The sequence below is a fragment of the Anabrus simplex genome, chromosome 6, assembly GCF_040414725.1.
Source record: "Anabrus simplex isolate iqAnaSimp1 chromosome 6, ASM4041472v1, whole genome shotgun sequence".
NCBI lineage: Eukaryota > Metazoa > Arthropoda > Insecta > Orthoptera > Tettigoniidae > Anabrus > Anabrus simplex.
The window spans coordinates 56,546,871-56,558,750 of NC_090270.1; the positions used below are offsets into that span (position 1 = coordinate 56,546,871).

The 11,880-nt window shown below is 41.6% G+C and overlaps 1 protein-coding gene across 1 annotated transcript in view; it reads right to left on the reverse strand.

The window, feature by feature from the left end:
- Positions 1-10,551, reverse strand: part of LOC136876090 (ras-associated and pleckstrin homology domains-containing protein 1) — a 248,651-nt gene extending 238,100 nt beyond the window's left edge. Inside the window, exon 1 of the mRNA XM_067149745.2 lies at positions 9,969-10,551. Within this exon, the coding sequence (XP_067005846.2) occupies positions 9,969-10,175 (207 nt within the window). The 5' untranslated portion in view covers positions 10,176-10,551. The remainder of the gene's footprint in view (positions 1-9,968) is intronic.
- Between the last annotated feature and the right edge of the window lie 1,329 nt (positions 10,552-11,880).

Consider the following 11,880-nt stretch of genomic DNA (forward strand, 5'->3'; position numbering starts at 1 on the left):
AGGTGTTTAAAAGAAACATAATGCAGAGCATAACAAAAACAAAGCCGGGCTGAGTGGCTCAGACGGTTGAGGCGCTGGCCTTCTGACCCCAACTTGGCAGGTTCGATCCTGGCTCAGTCCGGTGGTATTCCAAATACGTCAGCCTCGTGTGGGTAGATTGACTAGTACGTAAAAGAACTCCTGGGGGACTAAATTACGGCACCTCGGCATCTCCGAAAATCGAAAAAGTAGTTAGCGGACGTAAAGCAAATAATATTAATCAATAAAAACAAACATATTTATGAGCTGATCGTAGCAGAAGACCGGATTAAAACGATACAAAAACTTGATACAGCCACCACCATCACCACTATTAATTGTAAGGTTGGTAGTGATGCCTGATTTAGGGAGAAATGCGAAATAATCATCCCCTCTAATTCCAATCAAAAGAGACAAAGATCTACCGAGCGAGCTGGTTTCATGGTTGTCGTTGTAAGCTTACATTCGGAGATAGGGGATTCGAACCCTACTGTGGGAAGCCCAGAAGATTGTTTTCCGTGGTTTCCCATTTTCAAACAAAGAAAATAGCTGGGCTGTATCTTAATTAAAGGCACGGTTGCTACCCTCCTAATCCTATCAATTTCCCATCCTTGCGTCGCCGCCAACCGTCCGGCTCCATGACTAAATGGTTAACGTGCTAGCCTTTGGTCACAAGGGTCCCGGGTTCGATTCCCGACAGGGTCGGGAATTTTAACCTTAATTGGTTAAATTCGCTGGCACGAGGGCTGGGTGTATGTGTCGTCTTCATCATCATTTCATCCTCATCCCGACGCGCAGACCGCCTAAGGGTGTCAAATCAGAAGACCTGCATCTGGCGAACCGAACGTCTCCTCTGACGCTACCGGCACTAAAAGCCATACGCCATTTCATTTTTGATGTGTTGGCGCAACGTTAAAAAATAGTAGGAATGGCATCTGGCTGTAAAACTGCGCCAGATCAATATAAACTGCCGGGCCCGATAAACTGTAAAACAAAAGACTGGGAAGAAAGAAAAAAAGGAAAAAAGAAAGAAAGAAAGAAAGAAAGAAAAAGAATATCCATGGCATGATGTTACACGCTTAATAATAATAATAATAATAATAATAATAATAATAATAATAATAATAATAAAATGAGAAGTACCTAGAAGAAGATAACTTATGTATATCCAGAAACAACACTGCAGACAGAAAAATAGGCTTTGTGCTGTCGATTTCAGCTTGCAGTCCATAATACTCTGCCCTTGCTGACTTTCTTTACTCTCCAAGTTCTGAACAAGCCTTAGGAACACGTCACATGGTCACCTGGCCTACAGGTCATCTTTATTGCAGAGCTAGAAGAGGAATATGAGATGTCTGAGTTCACTTCGGGCACGGAACACGAATTATAAACAGGTATGCTAGCGAACAGTAAAATTCAATGGAATAAATACAGTATGTCCATATGCCAAGGTAGGGAAGAAAAATAAGAATGGACAGGAGGGCAGTACGTAACAGGACAAGAATAGGCCGTTGGCCTCTCGAGGTCAACTTTTTATTCATGCATGCAGCAGTCGTGTATGATCCCTCCAAAACTGTAGATATCAGTGTGACCGTTTTCCCACAATGCACACTTGAGGCACGAAGAACGGAACAGATGACAAGCGGTGATAATTAAAAAGAAAAAGAAAAGACAAACCTCCATTGTTCATGTGGGGAAGGAAACCTGGCACATCCGGAATAGTTAATATGTAGCCTACTGCCTCAACCTCCCCGTCAACTAACTCTTTGAACCGGAATATATTTCACGAAGATGGTCAGACCGCTCGCTTCCGACCAAAACATGGCACAGAGTCAAAAAGTATGCGTTTCCTTTCTCGATTTATGGGACACGGTGAGCGTACAAGAAAAAGGGATAGAAACAGGACGTAATAAAAATAGCAGGATCATTCTTCTGATCAATCATCACAAGTTCTCACGCGCTCACTGGCCACGTTCAAAAATCAGAAGCAACTGCACCAAGAGGTCATTCGGGAGCAGGACATTAAAGCACCACATAAATTAAGTGATCCCTACAATTTGATCTCACTTTCTTAACAATTCTCCCGAAGTATTCCTGCTGCTCTAAGGGACAAGGTTACGGCTACACGATTTCTAAAGCTTCAATTTTCGAAAATGAGAACTTCCAAACGAATCTGTCAGCTGCTGATCCCGACGAGTCTTCACAGAGGATACTTTTTTCCCTCTTTGTTTTACATCAGACCGACAGAGACAGGTCTTAAGGCTAGGAAGGGGGAGCGCAGGTCTAGAAACGGAAAGGAAGCGACTGTAATCTTAATTTACGTACATCCCCAGCATTTGGTGGTGTGAAAATGGGAAAACACGGAAAACCATCTTCAGGCCTGCCGACAGCAGGGTTCAATGATTACGGCAACGATGTTTGTTGTTTAAAGAGGCCAAACATCAAGGTCATCGGCCCTTAATGTTACGGAGTGCAACGAAATGAAACGATAATTAAAACTTCAAAATGCATGCACTGACTAAAATCTAAAACTTATGATGATGAAAAAAAAACCTACCATGAATCCAAAGCAATCGTGGATCCAAACCACAATGCCTTATTTTCTGAGATGATGCTTGTGTCTAAAGGGGTTCAAAATCCAGGTCGCCGGCCCCTGATAATGGTACTAATCACAGGTAAAACAGATTCATGATGTTCCTCACATACTGGTACTAATCACGGGCGCCGGCTAGACCCGTGGTGTTCCTCACATAGTGGTACTAATCATAAGCAATTAAGACCCACGGTGTATCACACATTACGGCACCACGCACAGGTAACACAGACCCGTGGTGTTCCTCACATACTGGTACTAATCACGGGCGCCGGCTAGACCCAGGGTGTTCCCTCGCATAATGGTATTAATCACAAGTAATCTCATGGTTCCAATTCCATCATCCCTGATAGCCCCTTTTAGTAGCCTCTTACGACAGGCAAAGGATACCGTGGGTGTATTGTTCGTCTGCGTTCTCTACCCACAGGGAGTACAGGGTTTCAAACCCAGTGTCTCTCCAATGCAAGCTGATAGCTACATGATCCAAACCGCACAGTCACGCAGTAGGTAGGAAAGATCCCCATTGTGGTAACCACACAAACGGGACTGTAAATAAGGGTTACAGATCTCTTCATATGGTTATGAGGTTATTTAAAGGTTGTGGTAAGGATGTAAAAAGAGGGCGAGTAAGTTAACTGGTAAAACCCCAGTTAGACACTCACCACAATTACTTGATTCGATAATTGGAAATGATCCGAAGGAAAGCAGCGCGATTCGATCTGGGTGATTTTCGACAAAAGAACAGTGTTACGAAAATGTTGCAAACTTTGGGCTGGGAAGACTTGGAAGTAAGGAGACGAGCTGCTCGACTAAGCGGTATGTTCCGAGCAGTCAGCAGAGAGATGGCTTGGAATTACGTAAGTAGAAGAATAAGCTTGAGTGGAGTTTATAAAAGTAGGACTGATCATAATATGAAGATAAAGTTGGAATTCAAGAGGACAAATTGGGGAAAATATTATAGGAAGAGGAATTACGGATTGGAATAATTTACTAAAGGAGATATTTGAACATTTTCCAACTTCTTTCATATTAACAAAAGACTTGCTAAACAAACGATAGGGTATCTCCTACGTGGGCGAGAGCCCTTAACACAGATCAGGGGTGACTGCTTCATAAGGTAACTTCTTCCTTAATCGACGTCCTGCAATATGGAACAATCTTGCAGTGCTGCACATGTCAAGAACAACCTAAGAGAGAAATCGTAAGTCCAGAAAAAAGTGGATACTGACCACGACAACCGACTTTGTTGAAATATAACCTCCCGAGTCAAATACCTAACCATTCAATGACAGGTACGACAACTAGAGTAATTAAGATTGATCATTCATATTCGAATCCGTAGCAGCAATGCTGCCAAAGGTTGCAGGAAAAAATCGCCTGAATAGGTCAAAAATTCCACCAAAAATCAGTCAAATACCTTTCTGGAAACTTCTAGAAAATCCTCCAAAATATACAAATATATTCATTACTCTCCCTTTGAAGCAAAATGTGATAGGGAAGAGAAGAAATATTCCAGTACATCCCAACTTCCTTTCTTCCGCCCTTTGAAAAAAAAAAAAAATCGTGATGCATATTGAAATACTGTACTTTAATATAAGATAAAAATATCCTTTTCGTCCTCATATTATTATTCGACTAAGATGAAGCCACATAGCACTATGTAGGACCACCGTGTCATATTTTTTGTTACGCCACATCAGTGGATAACTTTTCGTATTGGATGACAGGTGTATTGTCTCACTCAAGTAAACTATAGCTTATGTCAGAACGGTAGTTCCCCCAACGCGACACATACAGTTACATCACACGTGTTGTTGTTGTTGTTTGAGTCATCAGTCCATAGACTGGTTTGATGCAGCTCTCCATGCCGCCCTATCCTGTGTATCATTTTTTATTTTCTGTGTCTGTGCATTCTACCTACAGCACAAACCCCTTTTCTCGGACTGAAAAAAATACACCAATATCTCTACATGCAATAAAAATTATAGCAAACTGACTCTGTTTATTGAACTAACCATTACTTTTAATGGCTAAATATTTTAAAAATAATAACTGATTACTCAGAAACTTCTTGATTTCCCCCGTTCACACCGAGAGAGAAATTTTACCACTATAGCACTCTTCAAAAGAACTAGATTTAGTGGGGAACCACTGACGGTGGCAACACTGCAGTGCTACGGAAAGAACGCAAGCAAATACGGTACTGGAATGTCGTATGTTTACAGTACTCAGCGAATTCCACATGCAAAAGTTTTAGATTATAAATGTACACAGTCCCATAACGTAAATACAAGAGTCCTTGCTCTAATTCCATGCTGTAAGGTCAGGTAAGAGGGTTATGCAACAACTATTTATTGTCCATCACCAGTAAAATACATTTGTTAACAATATTGCTACGGGGCTCCCACGCTTCAGATTTCCACCACCAACTCGCCTTCCAGTATGTAAACGCTTCTACGTGACTCGACTCTGAATCAAAATAATGAACTAAGTTTCTCGAAAGCTGTCCCCCAACGTGTTTCGATTTTTTTTTTTTTACAAGTTGCTGATGTCGCACCGACACAGATAGGTCTTATGGCGACGCTGGGATAGGAAGGGACTAGGAGTGGGAAGGAAGCAGCCGTGGCCTTAATAAGGTACAGCCCCAGCATTTGCCTGGTGTGAAAATGGGAAAAACGGAAAATCATCTTCAGGGCTGCCGACAGTGGGGTTCGAACCGATTATCTCCCGAATACTGGATACTGGCCGCACTTAAGCGACTACAGCTATCGAGCTCGGTAATGGAGTTTTTAAAAGGAGGAACAAAATCCTGATATGAAGACAAAATTAGAATTCATGGGGACAAATCAGAGCAAATATTCGATTATAGGAAGAGGAATTAGGGACTGGAATAATTTACCAAGGAAGACGATCCATAAATTTCCAACTTCTCTGCACTCATTTACGAAAATACTAGGTAAACAATTGATAGGGAATCTGCCACCCAGGCGACAGGCTTAATGTAGATTAGTGGTACGAGTATATAGTGATGAAAAGAACGTTGTTGACGCATCCAGACAAACCTTTCTCTAAAACTCATCTCGGGTGAGGCTGAGAAATACTCTATAATTCAGCGTGTAATGGAGGGCATAAAATCGTCCAAGTTTCAGTGCATGCCATGGACTCCAAATCCACGTCTCTCCCCATTGGAATAGCCAGGTTAATCTCGGTAGCTCAGTAGGAAAGAGAGGAGTAACTTAATTACAGTCATGATGGCAGTGGGTTGGATTCAGAGAAGATTAGAGCATTCAAACCGCATTGAAATTAACCTGGGTTGATCCATGTAGGAGCTACTTTACATTAAACGAGTTAACGCTTAGGAGTATTGAGGAGAAGTAACGGTGGCGGTGAGGTATGATGTGCTCCCAAGCAGCACGTGATGAGTGTTTATAGGTAGGTCGTAGATATGTTTCAGTACTGTTTCTCAGGTATACAACGAACATGCATTAAAACAGAGCACTATAAATTATAGCAGACCAAGCTGATGTTGGGCAGACAACGGTACATATCCCGGTTAATTATGTATTCAGTAATATTGAACGTTATATGCCAATAATTAACAAGGAATGCTATTCTTATTTGCCGGGCGGAGTGGCTGCGGCTATGGAGACAAGCTCTGTATTCGTGAGACGAGAGGGTTCGAGCCCCGCCGTCGGCTTTCCTAAGAATGATTTTCTGTGGTTTCCCATTTTCACTTCCAGGCAAATACCGGGACAGCTCCTATTCATAGATGACAGCTGATTCTTTCCACCTGCTTACCCAATTTCATTCACCATAATTAATCTTCATTAGCTCATCAACTGAGACTGGCGTCAGGAAGGGCATCCGGCCGCAAAAATGCCATATAATTTAATCTCACCTCATCGCCGAACCAGTATCAGGGCACGGGACTAAGGTGTAGATATATACAATTAGTATTATTATTATTATTGGTTTATGCCCCCTAAGTATATTTACGGTTTACGAAGACGCTGAGGTACTAGAATTGTGTCCTGCATGAGTTCTGCCCACACGAGGCTGATATAATATGAGCACTTTCTAATACCAATGGAATTAATCAGGCTCGAACCCGTCAATTTGAGCTCAGAAAACCAACGCTCTACTATTTCAGCTCGGTTCCAATAAAATGACATTAGGTGAAATAATGTAAAAAGGCATTAGACCTACAATTTCGTTAGGAGTCGCTTTTCACAAGGGGTTTGGGTCACCGTAGTCAACAGCCTCATGCGCTCAGCTCGTAGGAATTAATCGGAAAACTCGTGTTGTGTGATGTACCGGTACCTATATGGCTGCGTTAGGTTGTACAGCCCGTATGCTGAGTATCACCATGCTATTGACCTTGAGTAGAAACAAGAAACAACGTATAGGCTGGCCAAAAGTAGGATTTTAACTCAATTACTCTCCACCCAATTGCGACCTCGTGGCTCAGTGCAGCCCATTCCAGAACATCAAATCCACTCTGATGTTCGTCGACTGAGCCTGAAAACGAACCGCGCAGGAAAATTACCATTTTAACAACAATAAACTGACAACCGTCCATATTTCAGTAAAATCAGAGAAGTTAACCACCTTTGTTATATGACCACCTGCCTCAAATGACCATAATTTTATGGTACTAGCAAATATAAATAATTTACTCTGCAAGGTGGTAGTGGTGGTGAGTATTTTTTTAAGATAAAGTACAACTGGGCAATCACCAGTACTAAACAGGAAATAAGAATGAAAAGGCCCGTCCTTTCGAAGAATGAAGGTATCGGCAAAAGATAGGAAAGGGCCATGAAGGGCGTGAACATTTAAATACTCTCTAGATCTCGCAAGCTTAATACCGTGGAGGACAGAAGAGAACAAGAGTTGACCAATGGAGGTCAGCTAGGAAAAATGATAGGAGCCTGGTCAAGACAGCGGAAGCATTGTCAGACTCGGCTGGAGGTCTGCGGTCGCCAACCCACTCTCCCAAGTTAAGAGTCCCTTTTAGTCGCCTCATATGACAGACAAGGGGTACCGTGGATGTACTCTACCGCCCCCATTTGTTTAACTTTTACCTTGTATAGAATTAGGTGATATTTTACGCACTTTTTCGCCTGTGCAACTTTGTGACTTCTCGAAAATGTGTCCGCTTAATGCACCAAGGCCAACTTGCAAGCATCTTCCAATATTACTCTCACCCCAATGTGCTTAAAAATGGTAATAGCTACTACCTGCAGGCTATTGTACGTGGTTATGGACCCCTTCCCTGTAGCAGAACATGAAAAACTAATTAGGAGGGTTGAACACAAAATATTTTACCTGCCATTTTAACGGTTTACTGTAAGAATGTTAAATTGTGAAGCAAGTAAGCCGAAAGTGTCTATCGAGGTAAGTTTCGAAAAAAAAGTCACAGTTATTGAAAAAAAGAAATAGTTTTTTCCTTTGCGAAAATCAAATGATGATAAGTATGTCTCCCGGTCATGGCCATCCATCAACGGCTGCAAATTTCAGATGGCAATCAGCCAGAAGACCTAGTCTGCACGGTTGCTAGGTAACATTACCTAACCATCCATCCATACCTTACATCACGGCCTGCACGGTTACTATGGTTACACTTCCGTCACACATTTTATCGCGTTACGTAACAAATTTTCGGATGGCCTCCAGCCATAAGACATATTTATGTAAAAAGTGTGCACCTACACAGCTTAATACAACAAGAACTATTGCAGTGAGTATAAATGAGAAGAGGCAAGACACACTGTACGCATGGGAAGAGAATTGCAGCCACCATAGAGAAAACAGAGGATCGAAAATGAAGATGTAAACAGCATTACTTACGAATTCTTCTTAAAATGTTGTGCATTACACACTCCAGTAACAGCAAGCATGCTTCAAATTACAGCCGCGGTAGCTCTGCATAACTAATATTTTCTCACGTCATTGCAAAAACTTTGTAACATGACTACGTGATGGTCTTAAGCTAAACTGAACCAAATAATAAAAACAGGGTTAATGACACAAAACGAAAGCTAAGGCACTGCCCTTCTTACGACAGAGAGAACCATGCTCTATTTTTGTATCCCAACTTCGTATGGCAGAAAGTACCATGCTTTACCTTCCATCGACCTACATTGCATGCTATAGGGCATAGTATCGATCCAGAAAAGCTGTAGGATCTCAAAATACTGAAATTCGTCCCAAAAGTACACCACCTCTTTTACGAGGGGCTGAAAGCAACATCAAAAGCAAAGTGAATGATGACCGCGCTAATGAACATTAACATAAGAATCACTGATAGTAGAAAATTTACTTTATACAATGTTCAGTGACATTACAAAATATAATTCAGTAATTCATTTTTGTTTTGTGTGATCAGTCACCAGTTCTATTGTTTTACCTCCATTAAAATAATCATACATATTATTATTATTATTTTGCCGTTATTTTAGTTACAATTGATCTTATGAGGCGGTTGCCTGGAACAGAGGTTATTTGATGACAGAAGTCGCATGAATGCCAACTGAGTGTGCCGGGATTCGAGCAAGCGCCTAATAAAATGTGCTAACTAATTTATTCTCGTTCTCATTTATGTTCCGATTCTTATTCTGAAGTTGATGTCATCCATCAGTATTACGTTACATTAGCCATTTCCTCAGAAGACTTCACTTTATCAATCGTTATCTGTTATATACAACTTACTGCAAATACACTCAATCTTCCTCTTTATTCCAGCAATTGCAAAATCGACGCGCATCAATCGTTCACGTACGAGAAAGGGTTTTCTAAGTAAGTAGGTTAGTAAGGATCCCGAGGTGTCCAAGAAAAGGGAGATCTTATCGTACGGCTTTCAACAGATCTGTTCTTTGGTTATACATTATTTCTTGTCTTGTCCCTCAAATTTCCAAGTTTAGTCAGTATATGAAAGATAATGAGCTACTTAATCGAAGTTTCACCGCTTGTCACACGTTAGAATAACTTATTAAATATACACCACACACTGTCCAACCAAAATAAGTTTCCGGATGCGTGACTTACATACGTTTACACACTACAAGGTGTTCTCTGAAAAGTTTCGCGAATAATGAGAATTATTAGATTATGAAACGGGAGCAAGATAGCAGTGAGACAACGTCACTGACACCAAGGCTGCTGTGGTTCGAGTCCAGGGCAATGCACGTTGGACTTTTGAAATGAAAAATTCACGTCCCTTTGATTCCAAACGCACGTAAAACCATGATCACGATATGAACAGTCATGTAAAATTACGAGCTTGGTCGGTTTAGATAGAAACAAACAAGAAATAAAATAAGTAAAACTTTTTATCATAGTCGATAATAAATACACTTACCGAGGTCTCGATATCTCGGAGTTCCGATGTGGCGGGAAATCGCCTCAAATGACGTTCGCGATAAGAGTTCGATCTCCTGCAACTAGAGCAATGTCTGCTCGTGGAAAGAGAACGTTTGTGGGTCTCATTGTTGTTCGGTAATAACTGGTACTCGTCCGAACTCTCCAACGACACTCTCCGTTTCCTTCTCAAAGTCCCGCAAAGCATTGTTACAGATATAAAAATTCCGTATTCAAAAGAAAACTCTCATAATCACCACTCACTCACACTATGGAGTATTGGAATAATGCACAGTCTGACACGTTACATCACAATATCACGTTTACAGTTATCACTAAAATCCACTAAAAGGTTCAGAGTCCATGGTGGCAGTAAGGCCAAGAACAGAGTCCATGAGTGCACACGTGTCCACCGAGTTTTCTTAACACACGCGTCAAGGGAAAGCCCTCACAAACACCACACGCTAAATCTTGTTACAAAACGAACCGGCTGGCCGGAGCAGTAGTGAGCGACTGACGACCTGTGTAGCATGAACACTGAAGGTCTTTCTGAAATCACCGGAACCTGGGTTGTTATACCTGCTTAGGTAAAGGCACTGCACTACTAAAGACGACAAAAACATCGCTCAAGCCACCTCTCCTTGCTCCTCTCCCCCCTACAACGAGGCCAGCCAACACGCACACACACATACACACACACCTGCAATCACGTCATCAGCAAGCAGGTTATAGTGTAGTGTGTGTAGTATACGTCTTGGAAGAGGCGATCAGCTCCAACTGGCACAAAGCAGCGAGTGCTTCAGGAACAAAGAAGGGCTAACGATGCTGAAGGGAGCTTGCTTGCTCTCTCAACTTTTACGGAGAAACAGCTGATTCACAGACGGATGCTGAACTCGATGGTAATCGGAAAAAAATAATAAAGCTGTACTGTTCGACGTTCAAGCCAGAGCAAATTTAAGCCTAGAACCAAAAGTATTACCAATTGCAGATTGTACAGTATTTCACATCGTATCATACTGTAACCATGGCTAAATGGTTAGCGTGCTGGCCTTTGGTCACAGGGGTCCCGGGTTCGATTCCCGGCAGGGTCGAGAATTTTAACCATCATTGGTTAATATCGCTGGTACGGGGGCTGGTTGTATGTGTTGTCCTCATCATCATTTCATCCTCATGACGACGCGCAGGTCGCCTACGGGAGACAAATCGAAAGACCTGCACCTGGCGAGCCGAACATCCTCGGACACTCCAAAGCCATACGCCATAATATATATATATATATATATATATATATATTGTTGATGGTTTTGTGAGTCATTTCCCATGCTATTTGTCTCTTACTTGTTATTTCTTTTCACATTCAAATAACTAGGGAGATGAAAAATAATTACATATAATGCTCTAGGTAGTGTCTCCGATTTCCTGTGTTCTTAACTGCCCGTGTCGAACCACACGGGTGTCTTTCTTTCCGATCATTGTCATGAAAGCAAAGATTTTTCGCATTAAAAAAAAATAGAAACCTGTGTCTAGATTTCAATGTGTAAGCAAATTTGTGCTCCGGGTATTTTAAAGCATCACATATGCATTATGGAGTTTAGTCAAATATTTCCGTAGTTAGACGTGCAGTATATACAAATACTGTTAACTTTTTTTAATTAAATTGTATTGACTCACGGGTAACTCAAGATTATCCCCACGGATTCATAACATCTGAGACGTTTTTAGCGACCAAGTAGTCTCCGCTCATAGCTTCCACTTTGGAGAGACTTCTTCAAAATTTTCTTCAGTTCATCGTTTCTGTCCTTTCTTGACAGTACAGTAGATTCTCGATAATACCATGTTCCGTACAATTCGGAAAAAGCGCGCACACAGACGATGGATGGACAGCTAACAAACACAATCCACTCCCAGAGCGC